A 22,300-nucleotide genomic window follows, 5' to 3' on the forward strand; every position below is an offset into this window, starting at 1 on the left:
ACATGGGTTAGAAATTACAGTTGAATATTGACAGGGCATTAAATTAGTCTTGAATTTTGATTAATTTGGGCTTGAACTTGCATTTCAAATTAAACTGGAAATTAGACTCAAACTTGGATTTGAAATTGGATTATAATTTGGAAGTAATTTTCTTTCCCGTTCTCGGTCTTTTCTTTTCTGTTTTTCTTTTTTTCATTTCCTGTTTTCGTCTTTTTTCTTCTTTTTTGGCGCGTTTATTCTGTTTTTGGCTCTTATTTTTCCCTTTTCGCTCCGGTTCCCCTTTTCTACCTCGAGTTTTTAGTCTTTCCTCTCCAGTTTTACCTTTTTCTTTGGTTCGTTTTTCCTCTTTGTCTTTTCTTTTTTGCGTCCCATTTTCTTGTCCCATTCCCATTTTGTTCTATCTTTCTCCATACATATCCCGTTTGACCTCTTGTTCCCGTTTTTTTCGTTTCCTCTATCGGTTTTTATCTCTCTCACTATTCTTTTTCCTTTGTTTTTTTTTGTTTTTGTTCCGTTTTCCCTTTTTTCTGTCCCGTTTACCCACCTTACCTGTCTCAGCTTTAACTTTTTTTTGTCCCGTCTTCTTGCCTTTTTTCTCCCGATTTTCCTTTTTCTGGCCACAGTATCGTCTTTTCTGTGCCGCTTCGGCCCTTTTCAGGTCTGATCTGATTTGGTTTTGTTTTATTGGATCCGTTTTTCGTTTTGTTCCTTCCATTTTCCCTCTATTTTAGTTTCATTTTTTTTTGTTTTTTGTCTCGTTAACCTTTTTTCTATTTTTTGTTGTTTTCGTTCGTTCCGTTCTTCCTCTTATTGTGTCCTGGTTTTCCTTCATGTCTTCCACGTTCTGTTTTTATTTTCCGTTTTGTCCCAGATGCCGCATTTTATAAAAAGGGAGATCCTAACCATTTTTGTCTCAATTTTCCACTCTTGTTTCTCAATGTTGTATTTTCTCTCTTTTTATCTGCTTTTTTTTCTCATTTTCAGGCCAGCTTGCCCTCATTTTCTTTCTTGTTATCCTTGCTTTTTTTTGTCAGTTTTTCTTCTCTTTCTATTTTGCATTTTTATTTTTTTCTATCCCGTTCGTCCACCTTTTGTCACGTTTGGTCCCGTACTCTTTTCCATTTTTTTTTCTCCATGAACTGCAAGAGACAGACTAGCTCTAAATCCATCGGTAAACCACTTGTGAAGATGCTAAGAAAATTTACTTGCATTTTCATAAGAAACTATTTGTCCGTACAGTGTAGGGTAGTGATCGACATCGGACCGGGTAAAGTCCGGAAAGTCCGGTCCGAAGTCCGATCGGAACGAAATTTTAGAGTCCGATTTTTTATAGGACCGGAACCGGAACGATGCGTTCCGGAACCGGACCGCACCAGGTATTCCGTTGAAAGTCCGGAAATGTCCGGAGCACTTTTGACTGTAAAACTGTCCGCAGTGGAAACGATGACTAGGACTTGCTTAATATGTTTAAAACTAATGTCTTTTAACTTCAGTATTGAGGAAAGGCAATAATTTCGCGATCAATAATCCACTTTTTGTTTAAGGCTTTCAAACAAGTCTTGCCAATCGATTTATTTTTGAAAAATTAGTAAATATCTGTGGATCAATCTCACTTGAAACCAGATTGTTGCGACCCCTTGGTCGGCGCGTCTCACTGCGACGACTCGCGCAAATGAGCAACACCACTAGTGAGTACCGTGGTGATAGGAATGCAGTGGTGATAGCAGTGATAGGAATGATGACAACTTATCATAAAGGAAAAAAAAGAAGATAGTGTAAAAGCTTAGAACACGTTTTTTCGATCAATAATAAAATATTGTATTTGCTTGATTACGTCCTTAAAAGTTTACGAAAACATTGTGAATTAAAAGTTAAAATTACACTAAAAACTTAAGCCACATTAAGGTATAATTTTCATGCATAAAATTTACATCTAAAAATAATAAAATCTATTCTATATAGTTATATAGTCTATATAGTTAACCTAATTTGGGTTAGATCACCAGCTAAACCAAGTGCCAGCGTACTGGACATTTAAGATTATAGTGATTTAAGACCATCTCCTGTGTATCTACAGATATTGTAAGAAAATTTGGAAATATCATATTCACCTAATAATTATTATAAATACACCTTATAAAATAGGAAAGACGACAGAGGAAGGTGAAAAGAGATTAATGAAACAATAGAGGATAGTAACGGAAATTGAAGAAACTATATAATCGAGTTTACTGGAAAATTAAGTAGAAGGAAGCAAACTAAACGTAAGTAAATAGAGAGAGAGTAAGAAATTCGAAAGTGGAAAAATTAATTGATCAAAATTAATTATAGGAATAATTTAACAATCCACAAATATATTGTTAAACTATCGGAAACAAACAAGCGTTTTCCTTCGTTGGTTACAGAATCAACATATTAAATTATTCGTTTACTTCGGACGATCCTGTAGATTCGTTCATAATGCCCAGAAGTGAAATAACCATCCATGTCAGCGAACAGAATAAAGCGACCACGGACAACGTTGAATACAGCTGTGGAGCTTGTGACGAACAGGACGACTCACGAATGGTACAGTGTGATAAGTGCGACCACTGGTTCCATTACGACTGCGCAGGAGTTGGAGAAGATATCGTAGATAAGGATTTTCTCTGTTCAAATTGCCAACCTTCAAAAGGTGCCAGGAAGAAACGTCTGACTAACGTCACTCGTGGTGTGTCCGCAGTCACTCAAGAAACTGCACTGGAAAATCAAGTATTGACGGGAGCTATGCCTCAGCCATCTGCCGTTACAATGGTATCTGCGTCTGTGACAAATATGCCAGCTTTAGATCTCTTTCCACCGTATACTATGAGCGCACCTCAAAAAGCTACAGTGACAAGAACACAGATACCGGTTACCAAATCGCGCCCACCGAGCGTACGCCTAACTACCAACCAAGCTCGCTGTCTTGCAGTACCATCTGGTCTTCATTCCACTCAAATGATGCAGCCAATTCCTACAGCAAGCATTCCAACAGCTACCAGTATCGTAGTTCCTAGAGAAACATGCCCTGCTCAGTTTACAGAAATCCTACAGGAAAACACGCAGCAAGATCCTGTGGAACCCGCAAGAAGCTGTACAAGGGTACCAAGCTCTAAGCGATCGACGAAACAACGACAGTTAGAACTGGAATTGCAATTGCTAGACCAAGAAAGAGCGCTCGAGGAACAAGAGGAAAAGAAGAAGCGAGAATACTTGCGTAAACGGTACGATTTGTTACGAGAAATCGCTAATGATAATAATTCAGTAGCAAGCATCGAAGAGGACAGATCTCAAACCAGAGTAGCAGAATGGGTACAAGGTGTTACCCGTACGAACGAAGCTCAAGCACAGCCTGATGAAACGAGGTGTCGACAGAGTCGTGATAATGTTGATTGGAGATTTACGTCCGCTCCACAACAAAGATCACAAATCCCACCGGGACCAATTCGGACCACAGAGGTTAGAGGAAATTCGCAACTTCCAACGAGGAGCTTACAATTTGGAAACACTGCTGGATTTGTGCCTGTACGGCGCTCTACACCTAGACGAACAGAGGACCACGACGAAGAAGGCCACAATTTAACACATAGTCAGGTAGCCGCCCGGCAGGCGGTATCACGAGAGCTTCCAAGTTTTAACGGCCTTCCTGAGGAGTGGCCATTATTTTTTTCCACGTTTACGACGACGACTACCATGTGCGGGTATAGTCCAGAGGAAAACCTGATACGTCTCCAAAAATGCCTTAAAGGCAAGGCATATGAGGCAGTCAAATGCAGGCTTATGCATCCCTCTAACGTTCCCGGTATTATATCTACTTTAAAATTATTATATGGTAACCCAGAAATTATTATACATAACATGATAGTAAAGATTAATTCAACTCCAGCACCAAAAGCTGACAGATTAGATACTGTAGTAGAATTCTCCTTGGCCGTTCAAAATCTTTGTGCTACCATTGAAGCGTGTCAACTGGAAGAATATTCTTATAATGTTGCATTGTTACGAGAGCTAGTAGACAAACTTCCTCCGTCGCTTAAACTAGATTGGGCTAGATTCAGACGAACTCTTCAGGCTGTAAATCTTTCTACATTTGCGGCGTGGTTGTATGATCTTGCAGAAACAGTATGTCCACTGGCAATGCTACCAAGCTGCGATTCAAAGGCGTCACGAATAATGAAAAAAAAATCCCGCGTACCTCAACGCACACGATGAACAGGTAGACGAAAACAGTGTAACAAGTGAGGTACAGCCGCGCGCTACCATCAAAGCATGTGCGGCTTGCAAAGGCGACTGTTACAGTTTGGAAAAATGTCAGCGTTTTAAAGATCTTGAATACAATGCAAAATGGGCCATCGTGAAGGACTGTGGGCTTTGCAGAAAATGCCTTCGTAGACATAAAGGAGCCTGCAAAAAAGAGCAAATATGTGGAAAGAACGGGTGTACTTACAAGCATCATCAACTCCTTCATAATGACCGGCGAACACTCTCTGACACAAGTGGACAGAGCTTCTCAGATCCTGTCGCAAATGCCGCAGATCATGACTGTAATCTGCATCTTAAGAACGTTCACAAGGTTCTATTTCGTGTAGTTCCGGTTGTCCTATACGGCCCAAAGAAGTCACTTCGAACATACGCATTCCTTGATGATGGATCATCGTTAACGCTTATTGACGCGGATGTAGCCAAGGAGTTAAATGTCGAAGGAGTGCCTGAGCCACTATGCTTAAAATGGACAGGAAATAAGCGCCGCCAAGAAAACGACTCGATCAGAATTGACATCGATATTTCTGGGACTGGAACGAACCGTGATAAGCATCGCCTACATGGTGCTCACACAGTATCAAATCTCGACCTATTCCGTCAATCTCTTAACGTACAGCAGCTAACCGAGAAGTATAACTACTTACGTGGCATTCCTGCCGAATCATATCAAGCCATACAACCTAAGATACTGATAGGAATTGATAACGCCAACCTTAGCTATCCACTGAAGGGAAAAGAAGGAAAAATTCATGAACCCATCGCGACGAAAACGCGGCTCGGTTGGGTTATCCATGGAGGGTCCGACGAAGATACTGTTTTCGTTGGTCACCACAGTTGGAATTTGTGTTCATGCAGTGAAAAAATCGATAATCTGTTGAATCAGTCTGTTCGCGATTACTTCTCTTTAGAAGGACTAGGCATTTCCAAAACAGAGAACATTGTAGCGTCTACTGAAGATAAGCGAGCCATTCAAATCTTGCAATCGTTTACACAAACAAATAGCGGACACTACGAAGCCCGTCTGTTATGGAAATACGATCAGTTTAGGTTGCCAAATAGCAAGCCTGTCGCGCTGCAGCGTCTGCGTTGTCTAGAATCTCGACTAAAAAAGGACCCAAGCTTATCCACTGTCATTCGAGAGAAGCTTAATGAATATTTGCAAAAAGGGTACATCCGCAGGTTACCTGAAGAAGAGCTAAATGAACCCCGAAAGCGCGTCTGGTATCTGCCTATATTTCCAGTCTTCAACCCAAATAAACCTGCGAAAGTACGCATCGTATGGGACGCAGCTGCTAAAACCAAAGGCATATCGCTTAATATGATGCTTCTCAAAGGACCGGACCAACTAACATCTTTGATTTCGGTATTGCTTCAATTTCGGGAAAATAAAGTGGCCATTTGTGGTGACATCAGAGAAATGTTTCACCAAGTGTTCATTTCGAAGGATGATCAGGATTGTCAGCGATTTCTGTGGAGGGAAAATCCGTCGGATAAGCAGCCGAGTACGTACATCATGCGGGTCATGACGTTTGGGGCCAGCTGTTCACCGAGCTGCGCCCAATACGTGAAGAACCAAAATGCAGAAAACCACAGAGGACAGTATCCGGCAGCAGTCAACGCGATCATTAAAAACCACTACGTCGATGACATGTTGGCAAGTACCGAGACAGAAGAAGAGGCTTTCCTTCTAGCCCAACAAGTTCACCATGTCCATGCGCAAGCTGGGTTCGAAATGAGAAACTGGATGTCAAACTCCACCGCAGTAGTCTCAGCCCTCCAGAACGAACGAACAGATGTGAAAAATCTTAACCTAGGATCAGAGCTGGCGACCGAAAAGGTCCTAGGAATGTGGTGGTGTACGACCACTGATATGCTCATGTACAAGTTGTCCTCGAAACACGACGTAGAGTTGCTGTCTGGAAAGCGACGACCAACAAAAAGGGAAGTCCTAAGGACATTAATGGCTATTTTTGACCCCCTCGGACTAGTATCTAATCTGCTAATATTCTTGAGAATCCTGATGCAAGAAATCTGGCGAACTGGAATACAATGGGACGAGGAAATACCATGCCATTTATTTGAAAAATGGGAGCACTGGTTAGAAGTACTACCAACAGTGAGCGATGTATGTATACCGCGGTGTTATCGCCTCTTAACATCAATTAGTCCGAAAACAGTAATACAGCTACACACATTTGTTGACGCGAGTGAAGCTGGTTACGCCGCGGTCGTCTATTTGAGATTTCAGCAAGGCGACAATGTGGAGTGTGCCATAGTGGCTGCCAAGTCACGAGTAGCCCCGTTAAAGTACGTCTCCATTCCAAGGCTTGAGCTACAGGCGGCAGTTATCGGAGTGAGGCTAGCAAATACCATTATAAGCAGCCTATCGTTCAAAGTGGATCAGCGACACTTTTGGACTGACTCTCGCAATGTTTTATGCTGGATCCGATCTGACCATCGTAAATATTCTCCATACGTCGCGTTTCGTGTCAGTGAGATCTTGGAGACGAGCAACATAGGCGACTGGAAATACGTGAGTTCGAAGGAAAATGTAGCCGATGAGGCGACGAAATGGTCGCGACGACCGGAGCTAGGAAGTAAAAGTCGTTGGATTAAAGGACCTGTCTGGCTGTGGAACTCAAATCGGGAATGGCCAGAAGAACCACCGATATCTGACGCTACGAGAGAAGAATTGCGCGCTACCGTTTACTATCATTGTTTCATTCCCAAACTGCCAGTGGATGTAATGGAATTTGCTAAGTGGAGGCGGCTAGTTCGTGTGTTTGCTACGGTTTTAAGATGTGTTGGAAATTTCCGCTGCACCATTACGGGTATGAAACGCACATATGGTCCACTTACTAGTCAAGAACTAACCCAATCGTCGAACCTGCTTATTAGATCCGCACAAAATGATTCGTTCTCACAGGAAATCATTACGCTATCCGGTAAACAACCCAATCTTTCGAAATCCAGCGCGTTATATAAGTTGAATCCATTTCTCGATGAGCATAATGTAATAAGAATGCAGGGCAGGATTAGCGCGTGTGAGTATGCCACTATGGATGCCCGAAACCCAATAATATTGCCGAAAAATCACTATGTCAGTAAGCTGATTGTGCAAGATTACCATGAGCGTTACCATCATCGTAATCATGAGACAGTGGTCAATGAATTACGACAAACGTTCTGGATTCCAAAGCTTCGTGTACTATTCCGAAAGGTTAGGTCACACTGCCAGATCTGCAAAAACTTGAGAGCAGCGCCCCATCCTCCTTTAATGGGCGACCTTCCGAAAGCAAGACTCGCGGCGTTCACAAGGCCGTTTTCCTTTGTGGGCGTGGATTATTTTGGTCCATTAACTGTGGTGGTCGGTCGGCGAATAGAAAAACGTTGGGGTGTGTTGGTAACATGCTTAACCACACGAGCGGTACATTTAGAGATAGCTCACACCCTGAGCGCCGACTCATGCATAATGGCTCTCAGGAACTTCATGGCAAGACGAGGAAAACCGTTAAAAATTATAAGCGATCGTGGAACTAACTTCACAGCGACTAACAAGGAACTCATGGCTGCGCTAAAGATGATGGATCAAGACAAAGTACTGCAAGAAATAATCAGTCCTGAAACAGAATGGCAATTTTTGCCACCATCTTCCCCTCACATGGGAGGCTCCTGGGAGCGTCTGGTGCAGATAGTGAAAACAAACCTGCTTCAAATCAATCAGCAACGTCCGTTAACCGATGAGATACTTCGAAATTTATTAACGGAAATAGAAAACCTTATCAATTCGCGGCCGCTGACGCATGTCCCGGTAGACAACCCTGAGGCTCCTGTCCTAACGCCGAATCATTTTATCTTGGGATCGTCGAGCGGACTTAAGCCAGCATCAAACCTAAATGATAGCGCATTAGTTCTGCGACGTTCATGGCGTACATCACAAATTGAAGCCAATGTGTTTTGGCGTCGGTGGTTACGAGATTACATGCCAGATTTAGTCAGGCGTACGAAATGGTACACTGCAGTTAAGCCAATAGAAGTGAATGATATCGTGGTGGTGGTTGATCCAAAACTACCTCGCAACTGCTGGCCGAAGGGCCGGATCATCAGTGTCAGGAAAGGAAATGATGGACAGGTGAGAGCGGCCACTGTGCAAACGCAAAACGGAGTTTATGAGCGCCCTGCTACCAAGTTGGCGGTGTTAGATGTTCGACGCGACACGAAGGTAAGCCAGGAGATCGGCATACCCGGGGGGGACTGTTGCGACCCCTTGGTCGGCGCGTCTCACTGCGACGACTCGCGCAAATGAGCAACACCACTAGTGAGTACCGTGGTGATAGGAATGCAGTGGTGATAGCAGTGATAGGAATGATGACAACTTATCATAAAGGAAAAAAAAGAAGATAGTGTAAAAGCTTAGAACACGTTTTTTCGATCAATAATAAAATATTGTATTTGCTTGATTACGTCCTTAAAAGTTTACGAAAACATTGTGAATTAAAAGTTAAAATTACACTAAAAACTTAAGCCACATTAAGGTATAATTTTCATGCATAAAATTTACATCTAAAAATAATAAAATCTATTCTATATAGTTATATAGTCTATATAGTTAACCTAATTTGGGTTAGATCACCAGCTAAACCAAGTGCCAGCGTACTGGACATTTAAGATTATAGTGATTTAAGACCATCTCCTGTGTATCTACAGATATTGTAAGAAAATTTGGAAATATCATATTCACCTAATAATTATTATAAATACACCTTATAAAATAGGAAAGACGACAGAGGAAGGTGAAAAGAGATTAATGAAACAATAGAGGATAGTAACGGAAATTGAAGAAACTATATAATCGAGTTTACTGGAAAATTAAGTAGAAGGAAGCAAACTAAACGTAAGTAAATAGAGAGAGAGTAAGAAATTCGAAAGTGGAAAAATTAATTGATCAAAATTAATTATAGGAATAATTTAACAATCCACAAATATATTGTTAAACTATCGGAAACAAACAAGCGTTTTCCTTCGTTGGTTACAGAATCAACACCAGATACTTCTCGGCTCGTGCCTTTTGATCCCTCCAAATTTAATTTCAAAGAACTCATTTTAAAAGTTATGTATAATTATGGCATTTACCCTGCTCGGTAATATCATAAGTAATCGTTTTTCACGCTTAACTATGGGTCCATTTGAAAGAAAATTACCATAGTCTCATCGCATTTTTCAAAATTATCGGGCCTATAGGGCCGTAGAGTCTCACATTTTCATGAAATTTCGCTTACGAGCATAGGATATAGACTTTTTTAATGAAAACAATATTTTATCCTATTTTCCCAGAAAACTCCATTCTAAATTTTCCACTATAAATTTTTCGATCATCGCTTATTACGAAAGTGTATAGCTGTTAAACCAAGCATTGTAGAACAATTTCCTTTTATAAAAATGCAATCAAATTGTCTCAGCAATCAGGGAAAAATGTTAATTGGAACAAGTTTTTCACTTATTTTCCTATGTCCGTGGAAAATTCTAAGGAAATGTTGGAAAGCCCACGTTCTAACTCTTAGGAAATTATTAAATATTTTTTTCTTATTTGATGATTAATCTGTTACTGTAAATAATTTCACAACAGCGTTTTTGTTTTTCTACAAGAGTTTTCAACAACCGTGGAAAATTTTGAGAAAAACTTTTTCCAGCTGATATTTTTGCTAGATGGTTGAGAATTTTTTTTTGCCATTTCATAAAACAAATTCTTCAAGAGTTATAAACTTTTGAAACAAATGATGTACGAGAAAACTGGAAAATTTGATTTGTACTTTCTGGGAAAATAAAAAAATCGCGAATTTAAATTGATTTTCATTAAAAAGTTTATAAACTATGCTCGTTTGCAAAATTTCATAAAATTCTGAGATCCTTCGGCCCATTTTGTATGATAATTTTGGAAAATGCTCATAACTGCTAATCATAGTAGAATTGAATTGAATGGACTTCTAAAGTTACAGCTGTTTGTATAAAACGTGGCCTAAGTGCATACAAATTTTAATTGTGTTTTTATCGAAATCATATTTTCAAATTCGGTACTTTATTATTTCACTTACAACCCACTGCTATTTTCTATAAAGCAGATAAAATTATTTTCTCTTTGACCCTTCGTTTTTCGATAGTGCAATTTTTGAATTTTTAGACAGTGTGAGACAATTATTTAATTTAAAAACCGCCTTTTATGTCTGAATGTGCACCATGCTGGAATGGATTTAAATTTTCGAATAAAGGGTAGGTCAAGCAGAAAATAATTTAATATAGGGGAGAGTAGTCACCAGTGAACAACAGGGACAGTGAGACAACGTGAATAACTTCGCCATAAAGCATTCAAGATCCATGATATTTTCATGTAAGATGAAGTTTATGAACCTATATTACATAATGTAGTTTGGAAAAAAAATTGTTGATTTTTCAATATATTTTTTAACAAAAGTCATGTTTGGTGGGGCCAAAGTAATTACAAAAAAAATCTGACATAGCCTAACCTTGAGGAGGCTCAAAAGGGGCTCCGTAGCCGCAAGGTTACCGAGTCTGCTTTGACAAGCGATTGGTGATGGGTTCGAATCTTAGTAGGATCAGGCCATTCGATGTCAAGTGACTTTTAGCATGGATTTATTCTCAGACCCTCATTACCCTTCTTTCATGCTGAATTCTATATGACCCCCATAAAAGCACTCTTGACAGTGCAAAAAGTCACTCTTATAGTGAAAATGTACTGGTCAGCCTCGCCAAGGATTGCTGTAATTGGAGACAGTACTGCCATTGAGGAGCAAGGTGGGTAAAGTAGATCTAGCATTGAAGGAAGGGTAAACCCCATTACAGGCAAGCACACATATCATCATAAATATAAGAGGCTCATGTCTGTCGCCAAAACGAGGGGCGCGATATATATTTTCGTGGTAATAATCGCCCACATTAAGCAAAGACTCAAACCAATCATACCAGATTACATTCAAGACGAGCAAAAGTAACGTAATTGCACCTCATAGAGTTACATAGCGTTAGCGTTACAGAGCGTACCTCCAATTTGCCCTCAATTAGACGCGAGGCGACGCGCGGGGGTTATAGCTAGTAATTTAATAAGTATATCGCTCATTCAATAGCGATTATAGCAGAAAAATGGAGTGCATGTTATACAGCAAACACCCGGGCGATATCACAATAGATCAACGATACTGGTCGCAGTGATGGTCTATGGTCAGGTCTATGCTACTGACGACGACAACGAGGATCGTACAACTAGTTCCGTAAATTTTCCTGTGCTCTAAGCAGTTGGTGGCGGAAATATCAAGCTTTAAAGTGTAGAACAAACTTTCTTCTAGGGTTGAACCCTCAAAACCCCCTCCCGTCGCTACGCCCATGCCGTTGACATAAATCTACTTTTTTTAAATTGGTAAATTTTCCATCCGGACAATTTCGGACTTCCGGACCGGAATTGGACCGGAACCGGAACAGAGACCGGACCGGAACGAAATCCGATTCGTTCCGATTTTTAACCGGACCGGACCGGAACCCGGACTTCAATTTTCGTTCCGATGTCGAAGTAGGGTAACCAATCTATTTTGGACCCCATCAGCAGCTGTACATGATTTGAACACTTCCATTTGATTTTGCTGTTTCAAAATATATCCAACTGCTGATGGGGTCCAAAAAACGTTGGTCACCCTACTGTTTGGTTCATGAGATACGAATTTTGATCACGAAGATATGAAATAGGTGAATAAAGGGTGTCCACGGTAAAATTGCAACACAACTTTTGAACCGTTACGTGAAATTAATTTAAATTTTGCATGGAGAACGTTTAAAGTGTACTATTCTCACTGTGTACCAAGATCTGCAAAATGGTTCGAAAATAAGAATCTATCACATCGTGCCATTGCACAGTGGTTGGAAACCTTAAAAACCTGGCCAAAACCTTCAAAATCGAAAGTTATCATTCATGACATATTCTGACATAATTACACGTAGAATAAGTTATTTTATCATATCCTGTAATATCAACTATCGATAATGTAGATTTGTGGTATGGCGTACTTTCAAACGTCAGTGTATGAGAGACTCTTCGGTTGTGCGGCTTGCATACGTTTTGTGACTCTTGGCAATAACGCATGTGGTTCGTTATCGCATTATCAACTAACAATCAACCAAAATGGATAACGTTTCTGAAGGTATGAAGTTCATTAGCGTTATATAGGAATTCAGTTTTTTCGTTATATATATACTTTTACAACGCTTAAAGTTTCCTTTGCAAATGCTAGTTTTTTCAATTAGCGCGCGCAATGAAATTGGTATTTACTTTTTGTGCCGCGAGGTGCCGTCGAATTTAATATGTTTTTGTGAGCATCAGATTGTGACGGTTCGAAGGGTGTGTAGCTTTTTTGCAACTATTTGCAACTCCACGAGAAAATGGAGATTTAGTGTTGACGCGCACTTGTAGGTGAAATCGGACGTGTGAGCTTTTGATGCTCCAAACAACCTGTGCTAGTTTTTAACTTGTTTTTTGCTATTATCTTGTTCTTTACAAATAAATCGTTGATAGTCCAGCGCAAAGCCTAGGGGATAACCGTCTTTAGACACTACCCTTCTTTATCGACAGACTTTGCGAGTACAGGACAATTACGGGGCTAGTTCAACGATCCTACTGACTCTAACAGCACCTGTTCGTGCTTAATGTGACAGATTATTAATAATAACTCTTATGATTCATTTTATAGCTTCTGCAAATTAACAAATGGATGAGGGTAACTGGCAGCAGGGTCTCCAAAAGGAGAAATTAAGGCAGACGGGCCACATTATTATTTGCCGAATTAAGTGAACGCTCAGAATGTTGAAAAGAAAACGGTCGAAACATGGAAATTATAGATACAAATATGCATAAGCATTCAAACTTGCTTATTGATCGCTCGAAACCAGGGTTGGGCAATTCTAATGACGAAAATACTGCAAGACGTATTATTGAACATTGGAAAGTGTCCGCACAAATTCTGGAGCTTGGGAATCGCGCAACATGAATATAAAGCATCAAGGAAATATACGAGTGAGAAGATAATGGAACATATTTGTCGAAGAATGATTGCTTGTAATCGCGTTGTTGCGCTACACAACATTGAAGGACACCACTGACAGCGATAAAATCGGCGACGGTGATGAAAGTAGCAGCGATGATCACTCCGATTAATATTATTTTTTTAAGTAATGTTGCATAACCTAATAGAATATAGAATTTTGCGATTTTAATAGGGTAAATAAGGTGATTTTAAATTTGATTTGTTATTTAATTCAATTTTGTTTCTTGAAAAAGGGACCAAAAAACGTGCTGAGCTAGATATAAACTAAAAAGGACTAATAAATACAAAAGTGGTCCGCCATATTGGTCAGCCATTTTACATTTTGAGTTTTATTGTTGAGTTCAACGACCTGAAAGTCACCTTTAAATGAAATTTACATCAAAAACATTCAAATTTAACAAAAAAGGCCGCCACTTTGGGTCAGCCATTTTGAATTTCACATTTTCAATACCATTTTTGAAATCAGCAGCCCGAAAAACATGGAATCTCATCATTTTGAGGTTTTGGCCAAGAATTTTAAATTTCCGACCACTGTGCATTGGTAAAAAGTTTGGAATCCCGAATTCTACGGTTTCTTGTGTTACAGAATGGTTCGAAGAACGAAAACTGTCGACGGTAACCCGATCAAGAGGACCTAACCAATTTATAACACATCTTGTTATTTTGCTATAAAACTTTCTAACAACAGTTGTTATTAATAAGATATATTATAATATATTATAACAACCGATGTTATAAATTAGCGTCCGTAAGTGGTTAAAATATCAAAAATTTAACACATTGTGTTAAAGGTTAATTGTCAACATTTCAAGTTATTCCAAAAATAACACAGCAGATAAAGATATATTAGCAAGTATTAGTAACTGTGAAGTGACGTATTTAATATACTTTTGAAATGATGAAGGTAATTAAAATAATTTTTGCAAGTAACATATTTTGTTATAAAAGTAATTTGCAAGTAACATAATTTGTTATTAAAGCGAAATGTGTCATTCTTAGTGGTGGAATCTGAATAGCTCATTCATAACTCAATGTGTTACTTGTATCTGAATCTGTTACAAACTTGAAATTGCATCCTAATTAAAAATATCAAAATGTGTTATAAAACAGATATAATCTTGTTATGGCCTCCTGATCGGGAAGCCACGAAGCGGAGTAAATAGCTGTTCGTATACTGTTAAGGATCACACCCGCGTAGTTGGGGCCTTCGACGGCCGAGTAAACTCCCCCGTTCGTACCGTGGCAAAAAAACTGAGTGAGCAAAAGTTTTGTGCCTTCCGTAGATCGATTTCTCACTGTCGTAGCTCTTCGAGAGCTGCGAGCTGGAAAGCCAATCATTGAAGAACTGCTTTTGCCACCAGAACTGTAGACCCACTCGCGTTCGCTTGCAATTAGGTTTCACTCGTCGTCTCTACACAATTCACGAGATTGGGCCATCTTTTTATAGAATTTCCGGGTATCACTAGCTCAGAGCTGGATGATGCCGATTTCTTACGTCCCCAGTCGGAACAAGTCTCGGCGATTTCGAATGTGTTCGAAAAGTAAAACCTGCCGTTTTGCACGTTGATCACAATTTTCCAGCCCGTGGAATTGTCTATCAGAGCCTTCAGTGCTCTCTGAAGCTTGTGTGTAGGGACACGTATGACGCGACCCGTGAACTGAAACAACACGCCGCCCTGCTGCCGGCAAGCCGGTTGTACCAACCCTCGGGTCTGAGATGATTTTAGCTAACTTTCACTTCCAAGCTTCCAGCAGCTGTTCAATAGATTTAAGAAACTCTAGCTTACTATTGCAGGTGCTCTCAAAACCGGGAGCCTTCATGTTTTAGGTTCCTTTGGCATGATCCATCAGCTTGTCCGCTGTATTTTTTCTTCTTTTGCTACCAAACTGTTAGTTCGATCAATCTCGGTGACTCGCTCAAACAGAGTTTATGGAGTACTTTAAGCTTCAGGAACATTGGTAGAACTAGAACTCACAGGATCTAAAATAATTAGTTGGTCCCAAATTTATGCTTGCACAAATATCAGGATAGTGGCTGTCTGGTGTTGTTTAACATGAACTGTATTTGCGTGGACGACTGCAAATTCGGTACTACTCATAGTATCGTGAGGAGAATTCGATTCCGGGAAGGAATCAAGTCGTATCGAGCTAGCAAACAGCCAAACCGAACCATAACACAGAATAGTGTGGTCAAAATCCGTGCTCGAAAGCTATACGACCGGGTGCTAACCAACTTCGACGGGTGCCTTCTGATGGACGATGAAACCTATGTCAAGACTGACTTCGGGCAAATGCCAGGTCGAAAATTTTACTTAGCAACTGCATGGGGGAAGTTTCAAGCAAATTTAAATTTGTTTTTGCTGACAAATTTGCACGAAAACTTATGATTTTGCAAAGCATTGGTAGCTGTGGCAGAAAAACGAAAGTTTTCGTTACAAATAAGACAATGACGTCGGAACTGTACCAAAATGTCTCCAAAAACGAATTTTGCCGTTCATTCGATCCCACCACCATCCCGTGATGTTTTGTCCAGATTTAGCAAGCTGCCATTACAGCAAAGTCGTTCAAGAATCGTATGCAAAGAAAGTGGTCCAGTTTGTTTCGAAAGACCTTAACCCATTCAATTTCCCCCAGTTCCACCCTATTGAGAAACACTGGGCAATCATGAAGAGGAGACTCAAGGCAAAGGGAAAAGTTGTCAAAGACATCAATCGGATGAAGACCTGGTGGAATAAGATAGCCAAAACGATGGACGAAGAAAGTGTGCCCCGTATGATGAGCCATATTACAGGAAAAGTTCGAGAATTGCTTTAAATCCGTGACGAATAATTTTAACCGTATTTTTTCTTAAAAGTATAAATAAAATCCTATATTTGTGTAAGAAAAGGTCTTGAATTCATGGCCTAATAAGCCAGTCGTCGTATGTTCGAATCTCGGCTGGGAGAGGCTGTTAGAGTTAATAGGATCGTAGCAACTGGCCCTGCAATTGACTTGTAACAGCTCTAACAGCTGGCTGCGAAGTCTGTCGTAAAACACAGAAGGTCAAGTCTCCCTCGATTCGATAACGGAATGTAGCACCTAGGCTTTGCTTTTACTATCTGAAGCTATTTAGAGGAAAAACGAGGGAGGAGGGAAATAACAAAGAGGGGGGAGAGAGAGAGGAATTATGATGAACGAATTTCATCTTGAATCGACAAATAGCTTAATTATGTTACCTACGTTTAGTTCCCCTTATGAATTTAAGTAAGTTATTTATTAAGTCGGGACGGGGCTTGCAGTAAGTTTAATTCACCTATTATAAGTTCAACTTTTGTTTTACAACTTTAGAATAGCAATTTTCCACTATGTAGGTTTAAAAAATAAACAATTTACGGCCGCCGGCCGCCCTCCTATCAAAAAGAACTACTGTGCGTTACCTTGGTTACCTGTAAACAACTAGTGCCGGACATTCGCGATTGCAATCAAAGTAAATCGAAGTTTTTCCTCTCATTCCATGCGCACACCATAGACAAAATCATTATTATATCTTTCCAGAAAACAATGCGGACCGTAAGCAAGTATTTTATGTGCGATAAGTAATTTTTTTTCAATTACTTCGATGAGTAGTGTAGTGATAGTGTCGAAAAAATATTTTAAAAGTCATTTGTGAAAAGATAAAAATACGGTGGTGAATTTTAATTGTGCACAAATCTCAGCATTAAAATTTAATTTGCAAACAGTTATGCAAACCAAGAGGACATGCTATCTTTTCGTAATGGATGGATGAAGGGAGAAACCGGGTGCTATACTGACTGCCACAACCGTACTCCGGCGACCTTTTTGCTAATAATTCGATAATTGGCGGTTTTATACCGTGCAAGTACCGTATTCAAGACACTGCCTTATTCTGTTGCAGTTGCCTATTTTTCTTAAATATTGACAAAACTGTAGCTATTTAAACCATTTTAATGATACGAAATCATCAGATGTAGTTATCAAATTGTTAAATTAAACTTCTTGAATAAGCTAGTTTTCGGACAAGCACTGGTTCATGATGGTGAAAAGAAATACAACCAATTATCGGTACTTTGATTATTTAGAATTAGAAGAATTTGCTTACAAGTTGCCTATGATCGATTGACCCCAGCGTAATTTGGAGGTACATTAATCGATCGTCAAAAAACTTCACCCTACTATATTTTTCCCGTGATCCCGCTTCGCGACTTGCGAGAAGAAACCCAAAACCATTCCCATCGTACTAATAAGCGCACGCTGAAAATGGGAGGATCCTTTCCATTTTGGCATGCTTACCGGACGCCACCGCCGCCGCACCGATTCAAGCGGGGATCGTCGTCGGATGATCACCGGTCGGAGGGAGCGCAAAACCACTGCCGAAACCATTAATCATCTAATTAAAGGGAAAACAAACACCATGTAAATGCCAAAGGCAGCAGACAGGTTGCATGATACGTTTTTTGTTTCTCCTCGCTCTCCGGCACGGTCTTGCTTGCTTGCTTGCTTTACCGTGGTAATGCTTTAATGGTTTCGAACTTCTTATTAATTTATGTTTCAAAATTTTGGAAAATTGATTTATTAGGTTGATTTGTTAGCTCTCGTGTTCCACGGTTTGTCGATGGTTTGAGTCTCGGTTCGAGTTAGGATTCGGGCAATCCACAACATTTGCGGTTGAGTTGAGGGTGTATACCTAAAAATTCCTCTGTAGGTAGAGGAAAACCGATGATTAAGGAATTCGGTTTCGTGATAATCCTTAATTAAAATGCACCTTTTCTACAGGCGATCGAGCAAACGCATTGCGCGCTGCGGAGGGATAACAAATTTGAAGATTTCTCGGAAACCTGAAACTGATTCATTTCATCGCACTAAACATCAACAGGTCAGCAGACGTGGCGGAACGCGTGTACCCACTGGACACACTGGCGGAGCTTCGGATTCCATTAATCACGTGGCAATCGAGAAATCAGTGAGCAATTAGCGATTGGAAATCCGATGATCTTCGTGGCCTGTTGTAACCGTTTGCGGACGATAATCAAGTGGAAAACTTATCATCACTCTTATCTTGTGCGTTGCATTTACTGCCTGCCCCAACCTGGTATTATTCGATGCAACCACAAACCAGGCCATCCATCCATTGCACTCGTCCACCGGTCGAGTCGCGGTGGATTACTGAAAATCGCTGGCTGACTGCAGGCCGCTCCTCATAGCAGGCGTTGATTTTCCACACGACGACTCTCGGTGCATGGGTAATTAATTTCAGCAATAGTATCGAATTTCAAGCAAATAAAACGTCGAAGCAAGCTGCTCCCATGCCAGCAGACGCCAGAGGGAGACCATTCATCGGTTGTTGTAAAATGAACGGCGGTGGTGCGGTGGGGGTGCTGTGCTGAGAAACTCCACTGGGAATTGGCAGCGTCAGCGCTTGCTATGTGGGACACCGAAGAAAAGTGCTGTTTGATTTTTTTTGAGTTTTGTAATTGTCCAATACTGAAATCACCTTTACCATTTCCTAAAACAGTTTCAGAACATTTCGGTACAATAACCCGATTGTTCTAACGTACCCCAGTTGGTGGTCTAGCTGTTGAGCACTCCCCCCGAACATGGCTGATTGCAGTGTTAATTTGAACCCAATTTATGAGACAAGCTGGTTGGAGATTTGTGCAAGCTTTGCGATAATTTGCAGCGGTTATGTAACAACCTGGTCGCCCGGGTTTTACGGTTTGTTAATATGGTAATAAAAGCAGGTTCGAAACACTTTTCATCGGTTCAATTCTGTAGGTCGTAAAAATCGTTTATAGCTGCTGTGCTTGGCGATGTTCTAAAAGTAGCTCCCGGTTACGCTCGACCGTGATGTGGAAAGCACCCGTAAGAGAGAAAATTTATCATTCATCGCAATAAGTTTGTTGAGTGCTTAAATTAAACTTAACGGGTCCCTTATCTTGCGGTTGTAAAATAAAAAGAAGTAATTATGAATTAGTTTATGAATGTATTAGCGAACGCAAACCATGAAGATAACAATTATAATTGAGCCTGCAAGCGTCGAGAAAACTTGTTAAGAACTATTGAATTAAGCTGAGTTCGAACCTCTACAAATCTGCTCCCAAGACACCGTCGAATAAACCATAAAATTGTAGAACCGCGCACGTCTGTTGTGCCATCATCATCATAAAGCAGGCGCTGTAAAATGACAGCGAAACGCGATCAATCGCCCTTAACTCGGGTGGTGAATTGTTCCGTTTCCACCCATCCAAAGCCTACTACTGCGTCCAGGATGGGAATAGCTTCCCGACCATTTTACGGGCAGCTTCTGACGGGCTCACTCCCAGTGCCAGGAAATGCATAAAAAAATGTTACCTTCTCCCGGGGCAAGAAAGCGACAACAGAAACAGGGCACATGCCTTAGCAGCGAAATGAAATAAAAAATTATATTGTTTTACAACTAAATTGTACGCAATATCGTTTATACTACCCCCGTTTACGGGAATTGCCTCTAGGTTTCATGGTTTGTTCAGAATTAACTGCCATTGAGCGCAGCATTTTTCTGTAAATATTTGATTTTTCCATTCGAATTGCCCTCACCGTTTGAAAAACGAACTTATTGCCTTTTATTGGCCACCGACGAACGTCGGAGGTGTCAAAACACTGATTAGGAAGTATGCTTTCGCCGTTGTGGTTTTGTCCTTACAGTCAGTCGAGCCCGATCGGGGCGCGATCGGTTTTAATTGGGAACCCGTCCCGAATGTCATTCGGAGACTCACAATCTTTCGATTCAAACGGCCCCGGCCCCGGGACGACGGTGCAGTATCGCCATAAATGTTTGATTGGTGTCGTTACGGACCGGTATGCGAGAGCTTTGAGCGAGCTCAAAGCCAAACCAGCCGGGAACTGGCCGGCAGCGGGTTTTTACCGATGGCGGTCAGTCGAGAAGAAACCGAGTAATATATCGATAATATAATAAACAATCAGAAATTATGAAGAGTCTAGAATCGGAAACGAAAAGAAAACGAATCAGAAAAACAAAAAGAAAAGTATTAATGAAAACGAAATTAATGCGCGTTGGAAACGGAGAGGCATCTCCGGAGAAATACTTCAAACAAATAAAAAGATGAAATATGAATAAAATTACCATAAAAATTATGCCTCTGTCGTCCTGAACGTTTCGGGTTGTCGTGTTTTCATTTCTGGGTTCATTTTCAGTCCGAAAATGTGGCCTGAGTCCAGTCGAGTCATGCCGTCCGTCGCGGTCGTCGTCGTCGTCCGGGGGGAATATGGCCATTTGTCGAGCAATATTTTTACTAATCGCCAACTCGTTTGATATTTTATTTATAGACTGTCGATGGTTCCAATGTAGGTACATTAAGTGTGGGGAGGTTGTTTTCTCTGCCTCTCCGAGCCGACGCCTTAGTTCCATTGCTCCTTAGTCATGCAACCCAGGAGGATGGGTGCAAAAATCAAATTTATACTCCTCACGGTTGAATAATTCAGATTCTATTAATTAAATATTCGATCAAAAGTAATTATCGGCATATTTAAACTATTAATTCACCCTAACTTTTGGCGTTGATGTCGTTCAATATATTACTGGTTTGGGTAAATCATTTTTTGCGACAAGAATACATCGTTCGACCATGGTAAATGGCAATGTCAATAAACTCTAGAAACATAAATGTTATGCAAATGATCCAATTTTGTGTTTTTTGTATAGGTATCTATTTTTGATTTTGTCAATTAATATTTATGGCTAATATTATCAATTTAAATTTGAAATCATATTTTAATCAACTCAGGTAGTAGACCAAATTGTGACACCTCAATGGTTGATTTGATAAGGCTGCCATACTCATTCGTAGATCGAAGTGTTGAGATCAGCATCGCTTATCACCAACTGGTTCACTATGGGCCAGAAATCAAAATTTCGGGACAATATATTTGCGGTTAAACGGCACGTCTCAGCTCAATGTGGTCTTCGTCAATTTTTTGAATGAAAAAATTATGCATCCTTTGAAGGGGTCGTCCAATATTTAGGTGTTACTTTAACAACAATTTAAGTAATAACTTTTTGAGCAAATATTTTTTCACCTTTTCCGTTTCAAAATATTAAAGATAAACCAATTTCAAGTATTTTTTCTGAAGATATCAAACTTCTACCTTTTATCCATTTTCAGCAATAGACCTTTGTTTATAAACGACCCCTCAAATCACATTTCTTGTAACATGTTTATTCCAACAGACAGCTCAATGTGATGTTCTAGACAACATTTTGCACATAAAAGAGGAATATGTGCAAAGAGGAAGAACCACAGCTACTGCGTACCAAGAAGGACGTAATTGCACAAGTCTATTTTCTCTTCATGCGATCTTCGCATCCCGTTTTCGTCGATAATGATGCCAGACAACAACCGTGCATCAAATGGGCCTTGATGCAAGATAGCTACGAATGTGCTCTCGTAAAAAATACGAATCATTCGTAATAACAACATTTGCGGTAAACAATAAGGCTACGAAAGTTTTTAAATGGTATGAAATTATTTGTACCAGCTACGAATATAGTTTTACGAATGTTTTTTCAAACAAAATACGAAATTATATTCTCAGTGCAGGTATTCCCAGCCATGGTATTCCCAGGTATTCTCTAAAATACACACTTTGGCAGATAGCTTTAATAATTCCCTACAAATTGGTATGCACACTAATTGCAGATACTCGCAGATGGCTAAGATATTCGGATTTTTCATCAGACGGTTTTTAACCTAAAATCAGTTATATCTTATTAATTAATGCGTATAAAGCAAAACAGTCTTCAACAAAAATATTTCTCTTTTATGTGCAAAATGTTGTCTAGAACATCACATTGAGCTGTCTGTTGAAATAAACATGTTACAAGAAGAAATGAGATTTGAGGGGTCATTTATAAACAA

General features: G+C 40.1%; 1 protein-coding gene across 1 annotated transcript; it reads left to right on the forward strand.

Moving 5' to 3' along the window:
* The first annotated feature begins 2,460 nt into the window (after positions 1 to 2,460).
* Positions 2,461 to 18,360, forward strand: LOC128739342 (uncharacterized). The gene is made up of 3 exons (XM_053834822.1): positions 2,461 to 3,480; positions 4,238 to 8,506; positions 18,262 to 18,360. Exons 1-3 carry the CDS (start codon positions 2,461 to 2,463, stop codon positions 18,358 to 18,360), a joined length of 5,388 nt encoding a protein of 1,795 aa, XP_053690797.1.
* Positions 18,361 to 22,300: the final 3,940 nt, after the last annotated feature.

The sequence above is a fragment of the Sabethes cyaneus genome, chromosome 3 (assembly GCF_943734655.1).
Source record: "Sabethes cyaneus chromosome 3, idSabCyanKW18_F2, whole genome shotgun sequence".
NCBI lineage: Eukaryota > Metazoa > Arthropoda > Insecta > Diptera > Culicidae > Sabethes > Sabethes cyaneus.